General features: G+C 37.5%; 1 protein-coding gene across 6 annotated transcripts in view; it reads right to left on the bottom strand.

Moving 5' to 3' along the window:
• The window catches only part of DNAAF4 (dynein axonemal assembly factor 4), a 76,379-nt gene extending 53,638 nt beyond the window's left edge, over positions 1–22,741 (bottom strand). For 2 of the 6 annotated variants that reach the window (XM_007479699.3, XM_001378142.4), the window contains exons 1-3: positions 22,336–22,741; positions 21,441–21,588; positions 12,085–12,218 (exon numbers count right to left, since the gene is read on the bottom strand). In XM_007479699.3, the coding sequence (XP_007479761.2) occupies positions 12,085–12,218; positions 21,441–21,588; positions 22,336–22,461 (408 nt within the window). In that variant the 5' untranslated portion in view covers positions 22,462–22,741. Of the gene's footprint in view, positions 1–12,084; positions 12,219–13,340; positions 13,421–21,440; positions 21,589–22,284 lie in introns of all 6 variants that reach the window. The other 4 variants (XM_007479703.3, XM_007479701.3, XM_016428096.2 and 1 more) reach the window with 4 other exon arrangements.
• Positions 22,742–24,206: the final 1,465 nt, after the last annotated feature.

The following is a 24,206-nucleotide window of genomic DNA, read 5'->3' as shown; positions in this document are numbered from 1 at the left end:
TGGGTGATATGAGAAATGTCCTCAGGGGCAGGTGGAGAGGGAGAAGGGAGCAGTCCTCTCTGGCATGCTCTGGCATGCATGCCATAGGTTTGCCAACACAGGCCTAGGGGCTGGAAGTGCTATTGCCCCTTCCTTCCAGTCAGTCAGTCAATAAACAAATATCAAATGCATCATGCAAAGTGCTAAGGATATAAAAAGAGACAAAGGCTTTCCCTGTACTCAAGGAGCTCATCTATTAAGAGAGACAAAAAGCAAACAAATATGTATAAACAAGTTATATAACTGTATATGATAAATGGGGAACAAGAAAGAGAAGTAACTAGAATTAAGAGGAGTTGGGAAAACTTCTATGGAAGATGGGACTTTAGTTAGGTCTAAAATAAAAATACTATGAAAATAATTGCAACTAATATTTGTTTTAGAGAATGAAAAGATATAGAATTTCTACCAAGAACCTTATAAGACTCCAAATTAAATCAACATATATAATGGGACCTTAATGATAGTGGGCATAGGATAACAGCAAAATATACAATAGAAAACATGGTTCAGGAGAAGGAACAAGAAAAACAAAAGACTTGTAAACTATATAGAAAACTCAAGTATACTTTACCATTGATACTTTTTTCACAGTCAGGAAACAACAGACATTGCAAGCACTGAAAAAATAACACACATATACACACAGAGAAATTGATTTAGGTTCTGACAAGAAATAAATGGTTACTAATATGAGGGTCATTTCCAAGGCAATTGTTAGTGAACAATCCTACCAGCGAATTATTAAAGAACAAAATAAATAGCAAATTAGAAGAAACCATAAAAATGAGAAGACATAGTGTATATATAAGACCACACCAACAAACTACTGATAACAAAAAATGGAAGAGAGGTGACAAACACTGACACAGAGCATCATCATTCCTAAGGATAGAAATTGTTAGTATAATCTTATGTTGTTCCCACAGTGTTGCCTCATATATATACCATGACTTCTCATTTTTATGGTTTCTTCTAATTAGCAACTCATTCTGTCCTTTGCTGTAACAAGTCAATAAGAGGATTGTTCATAGACTGCTGATTCAGAAATGACTCCCATTTCAGCAACCATTTATTTTATGTCAAAACGTAATGCATTTCATGTTTTTTGTAGTGTTAATACTTAAGAGGGGAGATAAGGCAGCCAAGGGAAATTCTGATGTAAAATACAAGCTCTGCTGTAAAATTTTACAAGGGAGATTGTAGATGATTAAGCACCATTGCCTCAAAACAGTAAGAAGTAGAAAGAGAAATACATTTACAAAAAGTTTAATGAGAGATTCAATTAAACCAAATTGTCTTGAGAGTATTTAAGGAGAAAACTATAAGAATAAAACGTGCAAAAAAATGAATAAAAATGTCTATAAGAAATTACTTTCGGACTTCCGGTTAAGATGGCGCTTAGAGAAAACTAAAGTTCAGATCTCTGGAAAACCCTTCCCGACCGATCTCAAACTATAAGCTCCTAAGGTGCCGAAATTCAAAACGATCAACAGCACAGACCCTGGGAACCCTCCTCCTGGACCTGGACCCGGATCAAAAGGTGCGGCCCCACTCAAAAGCCAGAACCTAAGATCACTCAGACCTAAGGGGTAGGAGCACAGAGTCCAAGGCTCCGGGAAGCCGCAGACCCTCACGGCTCAGAGAGCAGGGTCCTCGGAACAACAACCCTCAGGGCCTTCTATCCGAGTCCCAGTGAAAGTCACTGCCCTGGGAGATCCCCCCCGCAGACAGTAGGGTCGAAACAACAGCAACCCTCAGGGCGGGCAAGACAGCCTCACGGGCTGGATCCTGCTATCCAAGTCTCAGTAAAAGTCCCTGCCCTCGGAGCTCCAGGAAGCCGCAGCCCATCCCCCCGCAGGCCGATGAAACAGCCTCACGGCCAGCTATTCTGAAGGCAACTTCCGGAAAGCAACCCGACCCAGAGAGCCAGGGGAGAGTGTGGTCTCGTGGTCCGACCCTTCCATTCCAGTTCCAGTGAGGCATATTCAGTTTAACCCAGGGAAAGCTCATAGAACCGACAATCTGCCCAGGACTAAAGCCTCTGAACACCAGACAGAGATAAGAAAAGCTAATCCTCCACATTCAGAGATGGCAAACTCCACAGAAGCACAGAAGCCCCAAAATACCAAGAAAAATAAGAAGAAAAGGGCGACTTTGGACACATTCTATGGAGCCAAAATACAAAATACAGAGCAGATAGAAGATGATATACAAGAAAATTCTCCAAAACCTTCCAAAGGAAATGGAAACTCTCCACAAACCTATGAAGAATTTGAATCAGAAATGACCAAAAAGATGGAAGCCTTCTGGGAGGAAAAGTTGGAAATAATGCAAAAGAAATTCACGCATCTACAAAACCGGTATGATGAAACTGAAAAGGAAAACCAGGCTTTAAAGGCCAGAATCAGGCAGCTGGAAGACAACGATCGTGTAAAAGAGCAAGAATTAATAAAGCAAAGCCAAAATACCAAGAAATTACAAGAGAACATAAAATATCTCACCGACAAGATGACAGATCTGGAAAATAGAGGGAGAAGAGATAATTTAAGAATAATTGGACTCCCAGAAAAGCCAGAAATAAACACCAAACTGGACATGGTGATACAAGATATAATCAAAGAAAATTGCCCAGAGATTCTAGAACAAGGGGGCAATACAGCCACTGACAGAGCTCACAGAACACCTTCTACACTAAACCCCCAAAAGACAACTCCCAGGAATGTAATTGCCAAATTCCAAAGCTATCAAACAAAAGAAAAAATCCTACAGGAAGCCAGAAAAAGACAATTTAGATATAAAGGAATGCCAATCAGGGTCACACAAGACCTTGCAGGTTCTACTCTGAATAATCGTAAGGCATGGAACATGATCTTCAGAAAGGCAAGAGAGCTGGGTCTCCAACCAAGAATCAGCTACCCAGCAAAACTGACTATATACTTCCAAGGGAAAGTATGGGCATTCAACAAAATAGAAGACTTCCAACTTTTTGCAAAGAAAAGACCAGAGCTCTGTGGAAAGTTTGATACCGAAAATCAAAGAGCAAGGAATACCTGAAAAGGTAAATATTAAGGAAAGGGGAAAAATGTTATCTTCTTCTTTTACTCAAACTCTCTTCTGTAAGGACTACATTTATATCAATCTATGTATACTAATATGTGGGGAAAATGTAATGTATAAATAGGGGGTAAAGAAAGACCAAATAGAATAATCGTTCTCACACAAAGATTCACATGGGAAGGGGAGGGGAAGAAAACTCCTATAAGAAGGAGAGGAAGAGAGGTTTTTTTTTTTTTTTACTTAAACCTCAATCTCAGGGAAATCAACTCTGAGAGGGAAAAACATCCAGATCCATTGGGATCTTGAACTCTATCTTACCCAACAAGGGTAGGGAGAAGGGAAAACCAAGGGGGGGAGGGGGAGAGGGAGAACAAAAAGGGAGGGAAAGAGAGGGGGGAGGGAGAGGGAAGAAAAAGGGAGGGACTAAAAAGGGAAACATCAAGGGAGGGGACAAGGGGGACTAATTCAAAGTAAATCACTGGACTAAAAGGTAGAGCCGAAGAAGAAAAGGTTAGAATTAGGGAAGGCTATCAAAATGCCAGGGAGTCCACAAATGACAATCATAACTTTGAATGTGAATGGGATGAACTCACCCATAAAACGTAGACGAATAGCAGAATGGATTAGAATCCAAAACCCTACCATATGTTGTCTTCAAGAAACACACATGAGGCGGGTTGACACCCACAAGGTCAGAATTAAAGGATGGAGTAAGACCTTCTGGGCCTCAACTGACAGAAAGAAGGCAGGAGTGGTAATCATGATATCTGATAAAGCCAATGCAAAAATAGACCTGATCAAAAGGGATAGGGAAGGTAATTATATTTTGTTAAAAGGGACTCTAGACAATGAGGAAATATCATTAATCAACATGTATGCACCAAATAATATAGCACCCAAATTTCTAATGGAGAAACTAGGAGAATTGAAGGAAGAAATAGACAATAAAACCATACTAGTGGGAGACTTAAACCAACCATTATCAAATTTAGATAAATCAAATCAAAAAATAAATAAGAAAGAGGTAAAAGAAGTGAATGAAATCTTAGAAAAATTAGAATTAATAGACATATGGAGAAAAATAAATAGAGATAAAAAGGAATACACCTTCTTCTCAGCACATGGCACATTCACAAAAATTGACCATACATTAGGTCACAGAAACATAGCACGCAAATGCAGAAAAGCAGAAATAATGAATGCAGCCTTCTCAGATCACAAGGCAATAAAAATAATGATTAGTAATGGTACATGGAAAACCAAATCTAAAACCAATTGGAAATTAAACAATATGATACTCCAAAACCTTTTAGTTAAAGAAGAAATCATAGAAACAATTAATAATTTCATCGAGGAAAATGACAATGGCGAAACATCCTTTCAAACCTTTTGGGATGCAGCCAAAGCAGTAATCAGAGGTAAATTCATATCCCTGAATGCTTATATTAACAAACAAGGGAGAGCAGAGATCAATCAATTGGAAATGCAAATGAAAAAACTCGAAAGTGACCAAATTAAAAACCCCCAGCAGAAAACCAAACTAGAAATACTAAAAATTAAGGGAGAAATTAATAAAACCGAAAGTGATAGAACTATTGATTTAATAAATAAGACAAGAAGCTGGTACTTTGAAAAAACAAACAAAATAGACAAAGTACTGGTCAATCTAATTAAAAAAAGGAAGGAAGAAAAGCAAATTAACAGCATCAAAGATGAAAAGGGGGACAACAGCACCTCCGATGAAGATGAAATTAAGGCAATCATTAGAAATTACTTTGCCCAATTATATGGCAATAAATATACGAATTTAGGAGAAATGGATGAATATATACAAAAATACAAACTACCTAGACTAACAGAAGAGGAAATAGAATTCTTAAATAATCCCATATCAGAAATTGAAATCCAACAAGCCATCAAAGAACTTCCTAAGAAAAAATCCCCAGGGCCTGATGGATTCACCTGTGAATTCTATCAAACATTCAGAGAACAGTTAATCCCAATACTCTACAAACTATTTGACATAATAAGCAAAGAGGGAGTTCTACCAAACTCCTTTTACGACACAAACATGGTACTGATTCCAAAACCAGGCAGGTCAAAAACAGAGAAAGAAAACTATAGGCCAATATCCCTAATGAATATAGATGCAAAAATCTTAAATAGGATACTAGCAAAAAGACTCCAGCAAGTGATCAGAAGGATCATTCACCATGATCAAGTAGGATTCATACCAGGGATGCAAGGCTGGTTCAATATTAGGAAAACCACCCACATAATTGACCACATCAACAAGCAAACCAACAAGAACCACATGATTATCTCAATAGATGCAGAAAAAGCCTTTGATAAAATACAACACCCATTCCTAATAAAAACACTAGAAAGCATAGGAATAGAAGGGTTATTCCTAAAAAAAATAAACAGTATATATCTAAAACCATCAGCTAATATCATTTGCAATGGGGATAAACTAGATGCATTCCCAATAAGATCAGGAGTGAAACAAGGATGCCCATTATCACCTCTATTATTTGACATTGTACTAGAAACACTAGCAGTAGCAATTAGAGAAGAAAAAGAAATTGAAGGCATCAAAATAGGCAAGGAGGAGACCAAGTTATCACTCTTTGCAGATGACATGATGGTCTACTTAAAGAATCCTAGAGATTCAACCAAAAAGCTAATTGAAATAATCAACAACTTTAGCAAAGTTGCAGGATACAAAATAAACCCACACAAGTCATCAGCTTTTCTATATATCTCCAACACAGCTCAGCAGCAAGAACTAGAAAGAGAAATCCCATTCAAAATCACCTTAGACAAAATAAAATACCTAGGAATCTACCTCCCAAGACAAACACAGGAACTATATGAACACAACTACAAAACACTCGCCACACAACTAAAACTAGACTTGAGCAAATGGAAAAACATTAACTGCTCATGGATAGGACGAGCCAATATAATAAAAATGACCATCCTACCCAAACTTATTTATCTATTTAGTGCCATACCCATTGAACTACCAAAATACTTCTTCACTGATTTAGAAAAAACCATAACAAAGTTCATTTGGAATAACAAAAGATCAAGGATATCCAGGGAAATAATGAAAAAAAACACATATGATGGGGGCCTTGCAGTCCCTGACCTAAAACTATATTACAAAGCAGCAGTCATCAAAACAATTTGGTACTGGCTAAGAAACAGAAAGGAAGATCAGTGGAATAGACTGGGGGAAAGCGACCTCAGCAAGACAGTATACGATAAACCCAAAGATCCCAGCTTTTGGGACAAAAATCCACTATTCGATAAAAACTGCTGGGAAAATTGGAAGACAGTGTGGGAGAGACTAGGAATAGATCAATACCTCACACCCTACACCAAGATAAATTCAAAATGGGTGAGTGACTTAAACATAAAGAAGGAAACCATAAGTAAATTGGGTAAACACAGAATAGTATACATGTCAGACCTTTGGGAGGGGAAAGGCTTTAAAACCAAGCAAGATATAGAAAGAATCACAAAATGTAAAATAAATAATTTTGACTACATCAAACTAAAAAGCTTTTGTACAAACAAAACCAATGTAACTAAAATCAGAAGGGAAACAACAAATTGGGAAAAAATCTTCATAGAAACCTCTGACAAAGGTTTAATTACTCATATTTATAATGAGCTAAATCAATTGTACAAAAAATCAAGCCATTCTCCAATTGATAAATGGGCAAGGGAAATGGATAGGCAGTTCTCAGATAAAGAAATCAAAACTATTAACAAGCACATGAAGAAGTGTTCTAAATCTCTTATAATCAGAGAGATGCAAATCAAAACAACTCTGAAGTATCACCTCACACCTAGCAGATTGGCTAACATAACAGCAAAGGAAAGTAATGAATGCTGGAGGGGATGTGGTGAAGTAGGAACATTAATTCATTGCTGGTGGAGTTGTGAACTGATCCAACCATTCTGGAGGGCAATTTGGAACTATGCCCAAAGGGCGACAAAAGAATATCTACCCTTTGACCCAGCCATAGCATTGCTGGGTCTGTACCCCAAAGAGATAATGGACAAAAAGACTTGTACAAAAATATTCATAGCTGCGCTCTTTGTGGTGGCCAAAAACTGGAAAACAAGGGGATGCCCATCAATTGGGGAATGGCTGAGCAAATTGTGGTATATGTTGGTGATGGAATACTATTGTGCTAAAAGGAATAATAAAGTGGAGGAGTTCTATGGAGACTGGAACAACCTCCAGGAAGTGATGCAGAGCGAGAGGAGCAGAACCAGGAGAACATTGTACACAGAGACTAATACACTGTGGTATAATCGAACGTAATGGACTTCTCCATTAGTGGCGGTGTAATGTCCCTGAACAACTTGCAGGGATCCAGGAGAAAAAAACACCATTCATAAGCAAAGGATAAACTATGGGAGTGGAAACACCGAGGAAAAGCAACTGCCTGAATACAGAGGTTGAGGGGTCATGACAGAGGAGAGACTCTAAATGAACACTCTAATGCAAATACTATCAACAAAGCAATGGGTTCAAATCAAGAAAACATCTAATGCCCAGTGGACTTACGCGTCGGCTATGGGGGGTGGGGGAGAGGAAAAGAAAATGATCTATGTCTTTAACGAATAATGCTTGGAAATGATCAAATAAAATATATTGGAAAAAAAAAGAAATTACTTTCTCCATTATTAACAGTAAAGGTACCATGTTTGGACTCTAATTATAGTCAGCAATGTCCTATATGAGAAAATAGAAATGGCACTAAAGAAAACAACAGTGAGAAGAGAAACTGAACTAGACCAAGTATACAGAGAGTAGATCTATGCAGGAGGTGACAATTTGAAAGTGTTGATGTATCAGTTCTAAATGTTATCTGAAAAAAGGTTACAAAAATCCACACACATTGTTACTGAAAAAGACCATTGAGAATATTAACTACAAACCCTATGGCTCCTGTCCCATATTTATAAAATCTTTATTTACACACACATATGTGAAGAAGTTGTGAAAAAGAATGAAGCAAGATTTTGCAGATGACACGTTGCAGCAGATCAAAATAATAACAGACAGCATTGTTCCAACACTTACTTCCTCCACCCCTGCAACTCCAGTATAGGTGAGCTTTCCCTATTCTGGTCCCTCCTCCCCCCCACCTTCCCCCAGGTGCAAAAAATCCTAATTACTGATAATTCCTAAATAGCAATCTTCATAGTCAAATAAATGACTCAAAAATGCAAAAAATACTAGATCTGACTGTAATCATTTTGTAGATTTAAAAATTTTACTTCAATAGAAATGCAACTTTTTTTTCTAAAAACTGTCTTGAAAGTATTAAACTTATTTACAATTCCTTGAAAATTTTAATATCAGATAACTTTGATGATCTTCTGATTATTAATAGAAAGTGAGATGTACACCAAGGAGATGAATGCTCCCCCAAAGTGTTTGCCATCATCATAAAGACTGTCCAGAAACAAAATTTGACTTGAAAAGGGATTCCCTACAGTGAGATGTTTAGATGCCTATTTTTATAAATGAGATATACAGACTATACATCCAGTCCCAGAACACTATAGAGCTGCCTCTTAAATGAAATCTACAATCATTCCAAAGAGTGCAGTCTAACTATCACCTTAGAGAAAAAAACACATGCTCACACGAGGTGAAAAATATCAACTTTTCCAAATATGTAGTTGAATGAACATCTATTCAGATGTCTTGGAAAGCCACAGTGGATAGACAAGGAATTGGGATCAGAACTCACAAGGAAGCAGTATTATCTTTGTGAAAATGAACATTGCTATTAACAACTAAATATTTATGGACTACTATAGTCTCTGAACAATTAAAGTTGTGGGTCATGCAATGGGCAATGGAGAGACACATGGTGGGTAATAAAAGATCGTATCATGGAAAAAAAATTTGATAGAAACAAAAGGTATAAAGCAGGGGTTCCCAAACTGTGGCCCCCTGAGGCCATTAATCTGGTCCCCACTGCACTTCCAGAAGAGGCACCTCTTTCATTGGTGGTCAGTGAGAGGAGCACCGTATGTGGCAGTGCCACAAAGCGCGCCGTTGCTCACGCACGTACGCACGTACAGTACTACTTCCAGTGACATAATCCTTTGCATGGCTCCTTGTTCTGAGAGTAACTGAACGAGAACAAGGCACCACGCAAAGGATTATGTGGTGTACAATGGAAGATGTTAGCACTGTGAACAGCAATCTGGGAAAGGGGATTCTGCACTGTGTATACTGCTGCCCGGTATAGTGGTGGCGGTGATGGGCCTATGCAAGATGTGACAGGCCCATCACAGCCAGTGATGCAGCCTCTGCTATCCCAGACAGCGGTATACAGATTTGTTCATAGTTTTTTTTAATAGTCTGGCCCTCCAACAGCCTGAGGGACAGTGAACTGGCCCCCCCTGTGTAAAACGTTTGAGGACCCCTGGTATAAAGGATATTATCAAAGAGACATATAACAAAGAGGGCAAGTCATTCATGTAGCAAGAATAAAGAATAACCCTCCCTGTTCCATTGGTATGTGTGCAATGTTCAGATATGTAGAAGTTCACTCCTACCAGCAAGTTCAGTGTACCTCCTTCAGAGGATTTGTGGGAAGAGAATATTGAGTTGCACAGAATGAGGTGTAGATCAATAATAAGCCAGACCATCAGAGAACCCGCATTAATGAGATTATGGAAATATTATAGAAAACAAGGCATATCACAGTCCTGCTGTACTCTGTCCTGCTAAGACCACATCTCCAGTAACGTGCCTAAATTTGGGTGTTACATTTTAGGAAAAGCATTTAAAAGCTGTATAACATCCAGAAAACAGGAGGGTGAGAAAACTGGAAATCATGGTAGGAGACATACAAGAATCAGTTGAAGGAAACAGATAGTTAGCCTAGAGAAAAGATTTGAGGAGGACCTAAGTATCTGAAGAGCTTTAACATGGAAGAGGGATTAGATTGGTTCTGCTTATCTCCAGAAAGCAAAAGCAGTAAGTTACAGCAAAGCAGATTTTAAATTCATATAAAGAAAAAAAAAGTTCTAACAATTAGATCTTGGAAGGAGATCTTTAAACACAAAGACTAGAAAAATCAATTCTCAGAGATGTTAAAAATGGGATACATATCTGAATATACTTTCAGGTCCTTTCCACTTCTGATTTTCTATATTTCCCTTTTTATTTTTCTTAGTACTTTGTCAAGGGTTTATTAGAAGCCAGCCCTATAAAAGTGATGATTTTTAAATATTCAAAATTAATATTTACACTTTGGAAATCAGAAAATGTTGTAGATTCGGGCTTGATTTATTGTTTTGCTGATTTCTAGACTTAAGAAAATGATGATGAAATGTTGATAATAAAGATTAAACTTAAAAGTATATCATGCATCCATTTCCTCCATAGATAGCCAGTTGTTAAATATTTATCAGCATACCCAACCCCTTGAAATCTGACTGATTGCCCTATCACACCATCAAATCTATTCTCTCAAAGGTTAATTTAATTGCTTAACTACTAAATCTGATGACCCTTCCCCCCCATTCCTCATCCTCCTGGACCTCTGAAGTTTTTGACACCATTAACCATATCTTCCCCACCTCTTGTGTGTATTTAAAAATGATCCCTTACCTTCTAAGTATTGATGTGAGTGTCAGTTCCAAGGCAAAGAGGAGTAAGGGCTAGGCAACTAGGGTTAAGGGACTTGCCTGGAATCACTTAGCTAGTAAGTATCTGAGGTCAAATTTGAACCCAGGACCTACTGTTTCTGGGCCCAGCTCTCTATGCACTGAGCCACCTTGCTGCCCCTTCTTTTGGCTTTAATGACACTGCTCTCTTCTAGTTTTTTCATTAATGTTCCTTCCTCATTCTCTTTTACAGAACTTATATGGACTTTGTTAGATGTATCTTCCACTCTTAATTATAACTCAAGAATCAATCATAGGCCCAATTCTCAATTCTCTAAATCTATACTTTCTCCCATGATGATATCAACTGATCTCATGAATTTAATAATCATTTTAATGCGAATAAATTCCCAAATCTATATATCAACCCTAATCTCGCTGTTAAACTTATATCCCACATGATTGATTGACTGCTGGCTCTCAGCTAAATGTCCCATTAGCAACCCAAACACAACATTATCCAAAACATAATTCAGTATCTTCCTCACTAAACCTGCTCTTCTTCCGAATATCACTCTCTGTTGGGATACAACCTTTCTCTCAGTCACCCAGGTTTATGACTCCAGTTATTTTTAACTCTTTTCTCACTATATCCTACACTTAATCATTTGTTAAATCGTCTTGATTCTATCTATATTTCTTTTGCATTCATTCTCTTTTCTCATTCAAATAATTCAAGTCCACATCATCTTCCACCTCTCAAATGGCTTTCTTGTTTCCAGTATCTCCCCTTTCTCTAATCCATCTTCCACACAGCTTTCAAGGTAGCTTGTGGTCAAGAACCTTTAGCAGATCCCTGCTGTTCATAGAAAACTTCTCAAGACAGCATTAAAGATTCTCCATTATCTGCCTCATCTATTTTTCTAGATTTCCTATTATTCCCCCTAATGCCCCCATATCCCAGACAAACTGGACTATTATTCTCCAACTCAAAAGTCTATCTCTTGCCTCCATGAATTCACATATGCCATTTTCTATAATTGTCATTTCATTCACTTGGAATCCTTATCTTTCTTCAAGGAAAAGTTCAAGTACCACTTACTCTAAGAAGCTTTTCTTGATTCTTTATCTCATTTTTAGTGCCATTTCCCTCCTTAAATCACTTTGTTTCCTGTTATTTAGTAGAGTATTAATTTCTTAACAAGAGAAAATGCCTCATTTTAATATTTGTATCCCCAGTGCCTTGCATATAAGAATTGTTTGATAAATATTTGTTGAAATTAATGCAGTTGCATCTCACTTAGGGACTCTGATTCATTTTTAACTTACCTCCATCATTATCTTCAAAGCATATCGTTCATTTTCTCGTTTTGAAATAGCTTTTGCTTTGGTCAGTTCTTGTGCTCTTTCTTGTGCTTGTAAGACAGATTTTTCTCTTATTTTTTGCATCATCTCTTTGTCAACTGAAAGTTGAGAAATCTTATTAAAACAGGACCACCATTTTACTTTTATTTTGAAAAAGAATTGTATTCAATTGTTAATGTTTATTTTATTTATATGTTGTTAATTATACATAAATATATTTACAAATAAATAGCTATATTTATATGTTATTGTGTAAATAATTTTAAAAAATTTATTAAGTACCTATTATGTGCCAGCAACCATGCTAGGTGCTGGGGATACAAATATAAACAAAGATGGTCCCTGCCTTCAAGGAGCTTTCAATCAAATAGAGGAAGATAACATATAAAAGAAAGCTGTAAAGGAATGTGGGAGAAGAGGAATGGGGCATTGTGATGTATTATGAAGCAATCTAATATCAATGTAGCTACTAGGAAAAGTTTAGAAAAATTGTGCTGAGCTTCCTCCTTAAAATAGTAATGAATATTTGGAACTGACAAGAATGGTCCCAGATAGGTGGGAAGATGGGTGGCTGTCCATCCTTTATTTTGAAGAGAATGACATCACAGGGTGATATCTTGACTCATGGATTAATTGGATTTAAGTGAGGCAGAGTTGTATAAAGTCATCAGACTGTCTCTTCTTTAGTCATCAAAATCCAAAGGCAAGACAAAAGTTAAGATGTCTGGAGATAGCCCAGAATGTGGTGGATGATATTTTCAATGTCTGAGCTCCATAATACCTGCTTCCATCAATTTCATAGCTCATTGGAACAAACTGTTCTCATCTGCCCATTTCATGGGAGAAAGTTTTCACATGATTTGGGTAGACACCTCCCTAATTCACTGATGGGTTTGAAGTCTGTTGGTTACTCTCAACCTAGGTAAGCTCTCTGCTGAGATGGTATTACTGGGGTGTGGCTGCTTGTTTATGCCACATCTTTTTGGAGCCACAGGTGAGAGCTGGGTAAAGGGGGGCTGCCAAAAGTGGATAAATAGCCCTAAAAAGGGCCAAGCCCTCTAATCAGAGTCCTCTCTGAATGACCCAGGGAGATATGTGAATAACAGTTGAATATATCTGGGACCCATAAAGTTCTAATCTTTCACTGATGACCAACTGGTCAACCTTTAGAAGCAAACATCAGAAAATACAACTACAATGTGCTATTCCATTGGTCTAACCTAGTAGGAGATGTCTTGAAAATCTCATCTTCTTATGCTTTGAAGAGAAATTCAAATGTTCCTTTATAGAGTCCTATTGGCTATGTAAATAGCAACAAGAAATTGGGAAAAAATTATTATTTTGCTGTAGCACAAATGTTTTAAAGAAAAATAAATGCCAATGCTCCTTTATTTTACCAAAGTACTCCTTGTTCTGCTAAGGGAAAAACTTCAGCTATTGGCTTAGAGACTTAGTTCTCCAAAAATGTTTGGCAATATCAAGTTATGACTATGGTGATTCCAGTTCACCCTTGGTGGCACTAGACAGTAGAGTCAGTGGAGTGCCAACTCACTTTCTCAGGAATCCTTTAAATATGTCAATCTTCTTGGTTCCAGTTTTTGATGTGACAAAATCTAGATTTACATACAGAAGAAAAAGAGGTTAGTATGGAAGATTAGTGTGGAAGAACAATCCACTCAGTTCTCCAGAGGAGGGCAGAATATGTTGATGACTTGATGTACTCAAATACTGAGAACTAAGATGCTCTTTCATCTCTTTCCCCTTTCCCAACCCCTACTAGTTTCCCTGGCTTTCTTCAAATCACAGCTAAACCTTCTGCAAGAAGCCTTTCCTTAACCCCCACTAATGCCAGTGGCTTCTTAATATTATTAATTATTAATTAAATAAAAATTTAATTTTAAATAATAAATTAAATTTTATAAAAATTAATAATGATACCTCCAATTTATTCTGTGTATAACTTGTTTATACATAATTGTTTGCATGTCTCTCCTTCCATTTATAAGCTCCTTGAGAGCAAGGACTGTCTTTTGCCTTTCTTCCAGCACTTGGCACAGTGCTTAAAGGCCTGTAGGAGGCACTTAAATAAATACTACTTGACTAAGACTAAAGTTATCTCTTATTTTCTCAGAAGAGTGGGCAGCCTGGCATAGTGGATAGTGGATTAGAACTGGAGTTAGGAAGACCAGAGTCTTGCTTCTGACATATATTATTTTATGATACAGGCAAATTACTTATCTTAGTGTCCTAAATAACTCTCTAGGGTAATAATAATAACAGCTAATGATAATATAGGGCTTTACCAATATTATTTCATTTGATAATATATATAAATTAAAGTTACAGGAGGTACTGAGCTACATAGGCATATAGAATTTATATTAAGCCAGAGTTAGTTAATTATTAGAAATAGATATTTTCACAAAGGTGATTAAAAATAAAATTAAATCATGACTTTATTTACTCTGAATCTTTATCCAGGATAAGAGAATGAGGCTATTATAAAAACAACTACTGGAGAACTGACAGTTAAAGGACGGATTCTCAAATGAATAGTATATGATAATAAAAATAATCATAATATTGATAATAGCATATGAAAAAAGTACAGGGTCAGGCTTAGCCAAAATGTTGAAGTAGGGAGTCTATGTATTTAAGGTATTCTCACTTTCCTTTTTGCATCTCTTCCTTCCTTCCTGGTATGGAGACACACAGCATGTTATAATAAAAAGAGGACTAGAAAATACCTAGTTTCAAGTTGGGATCCTGGATAAAAATTGTGTTATTTCTAGGAGTATTAGTTTCCTCATCTTTAAAATGTGGATGCTAATACTAATGCTATTTAGCACAGTGGTTGTTTTTATTTTTTGTGAAGAGATTTTAAAAATTTGGCATAATATATCAATGTTTACAACTATCCATATTTCTAATACCTTGCTCCAAGATTTTTCTGCAGTGCCTTGTTAAGAGAGTTTTTCTTAATTTCTCCCTTTTTCTCTTTAAGAGGCAAGGGGCAAAAAGATTTCTGAATAAGAGTCCCTCTCCTGCTATGTAGGCTGTCAGTTGGTGACAGAAGAGTGTGGCTGAGAGTTGGTTAGTAAGTTGCAGGCATTTGGAAAGGGACTTTTTGTCTCTGGTTCCCTTGGGGAGAGGAGTGTTTGGCTTGCTCTCTCTGGGACTGGGAGTTTTTCTAACTGGCAGTTGGAGACTAAGGAATGGATTTAAGGCCTTAACAGCCTTATTGATTATTGATTAGCTTGGGTAGGTAGGTAGATAGATAGTGGGACAATTATTAGACAGAGTAGGTAAGTAGGCTGGACCTGGCCTGGCAGAAGACACTGCCCTCGAAAGCAGATGGATTTAGGGTGTTTTAGAAAATTTTAGTTAGGATTGGGATCGTAGGTATAATTATAAGCTATTATAAGATTACTTTCACTTTCCTACTTTCTATTTACTATCTGTACTTTCCTAATAATAAACTCAGTGTTTTGTGTTTAAGAAACTGCTCTCCTGACTTTGTTCAAACTCCTACCCCCAAAATTTAACCATTCACAGCTTTCATGTTGACTACTTTGACACTAAATCCAAGCCTGCCCTCTCTAGATAGTGGCCCATACTTTAAAAATTATTTAATTTTCCCTCCCTACAATCCAAATACTCATTCCTCTAATTGTTTACTTCTTTTCAGGTGTGTCTGACTACTATAACCCCATTTAAGTTTTTCTTGGCAAAAATACTGGAATGACTTGCTACTTCCTTCTCCAGCTTATTTTATAGACAACTGAAAGGTTAAGCAACTTGACCAGGGTCACATAGCTAGTAAGTGTCTGAGGCTATCTTTGAACTCAGAAAGATGAATCTTCTGATTCTGGGCCCAGAGCTCTACCCACTGTACCATCCAGCTGCCATCTTTATTCTTAATTTATTAGGCTATCATGACTTACCAATGTAGTTCCATACAGAATCTTATGGTGACCCTCATGAAACCTCAGCCTAACATATGTTGAATATGCACTTGCAGATTCAATGCCAAATCTGCACCAAGTTTTCTTCTTATGATCTAGAAATGTACCGTCATGTGATGGCTTAATCTTATAGTCAAATAAGATAGATCAAGTTCCCATCCCAGCACTTCTCAAACACAAAAACCAAATTCCAACCCCTTGGACTCAAATGCTACAGACTCTAACTTCTAGAGATTTACATCAATTTACATACAAGAATAAGTAGAGGCAGAACATCAAGTTCACTGCTGGTATGGAAAATTTCTGGCTGGATCCTTGACCCTTTCCAAGTTTCCTAAGCTGCAAGTCCATTGCTGAGCCTTGAAAATACAAATCATTCCCCAATTGATAAATGGGCCAAGGATATAAACAGCCAGTTCTCAGACAAAAGTAATGAAAGCTCTCTACCATCATGTGAAAAATGCTCTAAATCACTATTAGAGAAATAAGAATTTAAACTCTGAGGTATCACCCCATATCTATCAAATTGGCTATTATGACAGAAAAGGAAAATAACAAAACTTGGAGGGGATGTGGGAAAATTGAGACACATTTGGGAGAGTTGTGAATGATTCAATCATTCTAGAGAGCAATTTGGACTATGCCCAAAGAGCTATAAAATAGTACCTTCTCTTTGATCCAGAAATACTATTACTAGATTTGTATCCCAAAGGCATAAAAAACAAAAAAGGGAAGGACCTACATTTACAGAAAAATTTTAAGCAGTTCTTTTTGTGGGGGCAAAGAACTGAAAAGTGATGGGATACCCATCAATTTGGTAATGGCTGAATCAGTTATAGTATATGATTGTAATGGAATTCTATTGTGCTATAAGATATGACAAGCAGGAGGTACTCAGAAAAACCTGGATAGACTTACAAAAACTGAAGCACAGTGAAATAAACAGAATCAGGAAAACACTGTACAGTGACAGGAATACTACATAATAAACAATTGTGAAATAACTTGACTATTCTCAAGAATACAATAGTCCAAAACAATCCCAAAGGACTCATGATAAAAAATTCCATCTGTGGCCAGGGAAATGTTGGAAACTTTTTACATGTAATTAGAGAAAATAAATTCTTATTGAACCCATTTGGGGAGGGCTAGAATACTTTGTGAAAAGTCTCTGTAAATTCACTAACTACTCTATGAATAAAGTCTTTCTTTTTTTTTTTGTGCCCTAACACTATTCTGCTTTTTAGGATTCAAGGATTATATTAAGGGTTTAAGGACTTGGTAACCAAATCGTGTTCCTCATAACCATAATCTTTATGTTTCTATAGACTTCAATCTTATTCCTTGCCAATCTTTATCTTTCCAGACTAAGGAATCCTTTTTTTTTTTAAGTTCATTATCCCTTGATATTAACAGACTTATCATGTATTTCCTGAGGTATAGCAATAAAGAGTTACCCTTGATACAAGTGCTAATATGAAACTTTTACAAAATTAGGATAATGTTTTCTGATTTGTTTTTACTTTCCATTCTAAAGATGACCAGAATTTTTGAATGGCATTGGACCACCTTAGGTTTCACAAAGTGCTCAGCATTCTTATACTATAAATCAAGATTTTATTTTCACCAGAATCCAGGGCTTGCTTCCAAATACTTTAAAGTCTCTATATAAGGTTTTCTGGACTCTGTTCTTTTTTTGATTTTTAGAAGAAGGAAACCTGTTTGTCTATACCAGGTGTAGCCTATACTGCAGTTAGAACCATATAGAAATGAGAAATAGCAAAAGGCCTTTGGGTGGAGATATATAGAGTGACCATACTATCCCCCTGTGGGGAGGCCTGCACTTGTTTTGCCCAAATGGTATATACTCTCAATTGAGCTGGATTCCTATCCCCTCCCCACAAGCTGTTCACCTGAACTTGCCCAGATCCTCCTGGATTCCTCCAGAGCTTGTAAGACCCTCCCCTGATAACCCAGTGGGATGGATTCCCCACTGCTGACTTTCCATGCTGACTTGGGCTAGAAAACTATTTCACCCTGTCTTTTGTTGGTTCTGTTGCTCCAAAATTCATTTTGAGATTTTTTTTTTGGTCATTATTTGGAGGTGTATTTGGGTAAGCTTGGAGCTCTTCTTCCTTTTTCTAGCAGAATAGAACTGGAAATACAATAAGGGGGCTAGGGACTTAAGAGGGCAGGGGCAGCTAGGTAGTACAGTGAATACAGTGTCAGGCCAGGAATCAGGAGGACTTGGGTTCAAATCTGGCTTCTGACATTTCCAAGGTATGTGACCCTGGGCAAGTCACTTAACCTCAATAATACAGGATTTGACATTCTTCTATCTTAGAATTGATGTTGACAGAAGGTAAAGGTTTAAAAAAGGGGAGGACAATATAGAATTGAACTAGTTCATCAAGTATCAAGATGGAAAATGGAGGAAAGAATGGCTTGTGTGGGAATGACAGCCTGGGACATAACTGAAGAGTTAAGGACTTGGAAGTAATAATGTAGACAAAGAATGGAGTTTGTTATGGGAAGGCAGTGGGAAAAGAGGAAATCCAATAGATTATGATTTGATAAAGGAATTTTATTTCTTGAAATTGAATTTCACAAACAAACACCAAGGGTATAGGTTTTTGTGTGTGGCTGAAATGGAATGAAGGAGGTTATGGGAAATGAGCAAATTGAGAAAATGAATGGCAAGGGTGTTTCAATATCAATATGTATTTTTGAAGTCCTCCAGTGTAAGGGCAGGAGTTGGAGAAGAGAAAAAGGCTGAGGTATAAACTTACTGAGGAAGGAAGAGGAGTGTCTTGGAGATTACAAACAACAATTACTGGGATTTTTATGAGGTGGAAGAAATAGAATGTATGAACCTTAAAGAAGAAGAGGTTACTGAGTGAAAGGTAGAGAGAGGTGATATGGGAAGAATCTGAAAATGGCAATAGGGAGTTAAGAACAATTCCTGCTTCCTTGTCTTGGCAAATGAATAGATAGGCAAATGATAGGAATAAAAGTATAGTCAGTGCTAGAAAGAGTGGCCAGGGAATCTGTGCCATTAGAGGGAAACTAAATTTCAGGGATAACTAGAAGATGGAAGGAGTAGGAAAGGAAAAAATTTAAGATGAAAGCAAGTTTGTTGCCTATGGAGCAGGCACCCCAAAGGCCACAATGAAAAAGGTAGGTAGTGTTTGATTGGAACTTTGAAACAGGTGGGCTGAGGGGAGAGGAATAAGGAAACAGGTAGTGGGGGATATGGAATGAGTTTTGTGTGATGCTATTTCTCTTAATGAAGCCCAAGATTTAATTAGTTTTCTTGATTGTCATATCACATTGTTGATTTATGCCAAATGAGAATGATTAAAGCATAATTTGTCAATTTGTGTTTATAATTCCATATTTTAATTTTATTTCCAAGTAAAAAAATCACATTGAAACCACAACTGTACAAATTCTTTCTCCCAACTTAATGAACATAATAAAAACCAGTTGTGTCTGGTATCATCATTAATAAACTAATTCTGATGCCAAGGCAAATGTAGTTTTTCTTTGCATTGTGTTGAACCAGGAAGACCTTTAAACACTTTACATTATTCATTTAGAACACTATTGTTCTTAGCTAAACTGATTACAAATAGTTTCCTAATCCTGGCTTCTTTTAAGTACAGCGATTACTTCATCCTTTTGTTCAAAAAATATTTTTTTAATTTATTAAACTCTCTTTATCCTTCACTGTGATATCCTTCTATCTCCATAAGTATTTTTAAAGGTCTTGCCTCTTCTCCCCAACTGATCCTTTGAATCACTCTAGAATAATTTTTTAAAAATATGAGTTTGATAAAGCAAAAATGGGAAGATGTAAAATAAAAGGGGGGAAGATGTGAGTGATCTCTCCACCTACACGAAGGTATTGGCTGACTTGATTCTAAAATAAACACTTGAAGAGTCATGGCCTAAGCATGGACATGAATTATCTGATGCTATAATCAGGAACATCAAGGAGCTTTTTTTTTTTGCCATATTTCTTTTTTTTTAATTGACTCTGTTGGAACCAAATCTGTATAGGGTCACCAAGAGGTCAAAAGTCAAATGAAAAAGAAATAATGCCTGGAAGTTTCTTTATTTCTTTTTTTATTTTTTATTTATTTTTTTGGTTGGAGAAGGTGAAGGAGGATCTCTTCTTACACTTAGGAAAAACACCTGAAGTAAAAGCAAAGTATAGAAGTTGGTCCATAAGGAAATTCTATACCAACAGGTAGGTGTAATCCATTTATCAAGGAAATCTGTTGTGGGAAAACCCCATAGTCCTCTGATATGACTCTACTTCTTGTTAAGAATTCAGTGGACAGAGAGTAGTTTTTCAGAGTAATATGTTGGCAATAAATATGATATATACTATATCCTTGAATATATCAGATAACTTTGAATTGATAACTGACCTCTTTCTGTTGAACCAGATACCAAATCTTGGTGAAAAATTCAGCTCCAAGGAAATTTAATTAGATCCTTTCGAGACTTAAAAATAGATTCATCTGAGGGATACAAATATAGTATAGAGAAGAGCAGGGATTTATCCAAATCTGAATACCCAAGATTAACTGATTTAGTTGATCTTGAAGTCTATGTCAGGTAGCCTAGGAAAATATATAAGATTAACACATAGAGAAGCTAAATAGTCTGAGATCAAAGGAGGAGTCTAAAAAAGAGAGGGATGCTACTGGTCTACTAGCCTTAGGTTCCCTTTATCCCAATCTTAAAATGACACAAAAATTATAACTTGGAATGGCCTTAATTCTTTCAGATAAAAATGTCATGATTCTTCTAGTTATAGAGAACAATATAATCCATCTCCAAAAGGGGACATGATGTCTGACATCTGTCAGTCAATCAACAAATATTTACTAAGCACCATGAACCAGGCTCTGTACTAAGTGCTGATGATACAAAGAAAGGTAAAAACAAACAAACAAACAAACAAACAAACAAAAACAGTCCTGGTTCTCAAACAGCTCACAATAGGGAAATACCAATGACTATGCACAAAAATATCTATGTTATACATATTTTATACACATATATTACATATATAAGTTGGGGGGTAGTCTAGGAAGAAAGGCATTAATATTAAAGAGACCTGGGACAGACTTCTTTCTGAGGGCAGAACTTTAGCTGAGATTTGTAGGAAGCCAGGGAAACTGGCATCTGGTGAAGTATTGCCTGATTTATGCCTTAAGCATCAACTAGGATCATAAACTTATCTCCTCTGCAAGTACTGTGGTTAATTTCAAGAACAACAAAGGAAGTAAAATGGAACAGGAAAAGAGTAAAGAAGGATCCATTTTTTAACCAATGACTTACCACTTGCCAAAGAAAGGGCCTCCCACATTCCAATTTCTTTTTTATACAAGGTGAAGACAATGGCATCATTTCCAATTTTGGCTTTGCTGTTAATATCATCTATGGGAGCATAGAGAAATGCCTCAAATAAAAATGGAGGATAGCTGACCTATCCAAAAGGGGGGAAAAAGACAAATAAATGTAAATTTGTGGTTTAAAATCAGTTATTAAAAGAAATAAACACTGAGAAGAGCAAAAATAATGAATGTGATAAAAAAAGACTTTGAATTATTGCAGGCTGTATAAGACTAAGACTAATAGTACAGGAGAGGGAAGGAACAATTTACCTAGCACCTACTATATGCCAGGCACTATGCTACCCATTTATTACAAATATTACCTTATTTGATTATCACAACAACCCTGTCAAATAGGCACTATTATTATTCCCATTTTACAGATGAGGAAATTATTTTGGATAGGAATTAAGTATTTTACTGGGGTCACATAGAGACTATATTTGAACACAAGGCCAAGCCCAGGATCTAGGGTCAAGGAGCTGAATTCGAGTTCATTCACTGTGTGACCTTTGGCAAGTCATTTAACTTCTTTGGGCTTCAGTTTCCTCATCTGTAAAATTAGAAAGTTGGATTAGAAGGCTCTGAGAGTTCATTTCAGTTCTAGATCTTTGATCTTTGGGCATGTTTTGCTTATTCCTATTTCTCTTTGAAGCCCGTTCAGTCGTGAATCTGATGCTATTTAGCTACGGGGTGTGTGTGTGTGGGGGGGGGGGGTGTGGATGGCTTAATCTGCACTTAGATTCACCTAAATCAGAACTAAAGAGAATTGAATCCCCATATTGCACCTGCCAGCGTCCATCCAATCACAGGACACCGGTATTAGGCATGGAGCCCACCTTCAAGTAATTTTCCGTGCAGAAGATGTCGGAGTTCCTGGGCTGGACGCCTCGGAGTGGCAAAGAGAGGTACACCGTAGATTCAGTCTGCTGCCAGCTGTAGTCCCGGATTTGCAGGGGCGGCATCTTTTAACTGCAGTTCACCCAGAAAACAGTACCTGCAACGCGTTGCTAGACGCGCACTCTGGGTTGCTAGGGAAGCTCGACCTCTCCCAAAGTTCTTCCGGAGCAAATCGGTCTGGGTAGGTCTTTCTGGGGGGAAGGGAGAAGCCCTGACTCGCGAGGCTAACGTGCCACGAGTAAAAGTGCCTTTTCCTCATGTATCCTTCCTCCCTCGACGCACGCTCAGACCTTACGGCTATTCTCGGTCTGACCTACGTCGCGTGAGCCCGGCGTGAAGCACGGAGATCTGAATGATTTTTTTTTTTTTAATCAGTAGGCGCCGCGCGTAGCCGCAGGGCGGGAGCGTTGGAATTAACCAGTAGTAATTCTCTGATGAGGGAAAGGGGAAGTCTAGCCACGTAGTTGGTAAACATCTCGGCCAGAGTGCCAGCCTGCACGCCCGGAGGCGGTGCAGCGCGGGCACCGGGCCTCTTGCTCCAGTCTAGGACCCGTTATTACACGTGGAAGCTGGGAGAGGGGGAGGGAGGAGCCCACCACACCTGAAAGGGAAGGAAAAGCGAGTGTCTGCTTGCCTGCCAGCTCTTCGTTCTGGCCATTAGTATACGTTCCAGGCACATAAGTCCTGCAATGGACAGGTCGAAAATCTGTTGACCAGCAATTTGAGGAGAATCTTTAAGAAATTCTCTAAGCTTCAATATAAAATATAAAAGCTTAGACTGTTAAGATCCCTCCTAGGAGCAAATTGTAGGATTCTGAGGAGTCACAGTTTTTCTAAAGTTTCAAGTCTGGAAAATGTTAACAGTGAAAGGTTGTATGCTTAATGTATTAAAATACTTAAGTACATGAGCAGTGGGTAGAGCACTAGACTGGTATCCAGAAGACTTGAGTTCAAATCCAACCTCAGATATTTTCTAGCTGTATGGTCCTGGGCAAATTACTTAATCTCTGCCTGTTTCCCATACTGTGAAATTGGTCTTCCACCTTCCAGAGTTGTTGTGAGGATAAAATAAGATATTACTTGTAAAGTACTTCCCAAACTTTGAAACACTGTATCAAAGATGGCTGTATCCATGATCTCACTGTGGTATCTGACATTGCAGGTGGCAGTCCTTCCTCATTAATCCTAGGCAATTCCATGGCTTTCCACAAATCTTCCATTGAAATTCCAGGACTTCCAGGTCTTTTTTTTTTTAACCTTACCTTCTGTCATAGAATCAATACTGTGTATTGGTTTCGAGACAGAAGAGTGATAAAGGCTAGGCAATGGTGGTTAAGCGATTTACCCAGTCATACAGCTAGGAAGAATCTAAAATCAGATTTAAAGCCAGGAACTCCCATCTCTAGGTCTGGCTCTAAATCCACTGAGCCACCCAGCTGCCTCCCTCTAGGTCTTTAAGTATCCTGTGTATGCCATAGGAAGTGGTCATCTGCCTATTACAAGGCAAGGGTTGCCTTCTTTTAAGAATGTGTTTTCTATATCCTTTAGACTAAAGTCCTGCTTCATTTCTTCATGGTAACATATTAGGGACTAGGTTTCTTTAAGACCATGCTAGCAAGAGTCCAGAGTCTGATAAGTTCTACCAAGGCATTGATTAAAGTCATAGCAATAGACTACCAAGGGGTCCCTATTGAGCTCAGGGAGTTTGTGAACTTGAAAAAAAATACATCTCTGTTTTCAGTAGTATCTAATTAAAATTCAGCATCTCCTTTCAGTATGAATGTGGGCAACAAACATTCTGAGAAGGGGT

The sequence above is a fragment of the Monodelphis domestica genome, chromosome 1 (assembly GCF_027887165.1).
Source record: "Monodelphis domestica isolate mMonDom1 chromosome 1, mMonDom1.pri, whole genome shotgun sequence".
Lineage (NCBI taxonomy): Eukaryota > Metazoa > Chordata > Mammalia > Didelphimorphia > Didelphidae > Monodelphis > Monodelphis domestica.
Note: the sequence above shows the minus strand (reverse complement) of the source record. Positions and strands in the feature narration are given on the sequence as shown.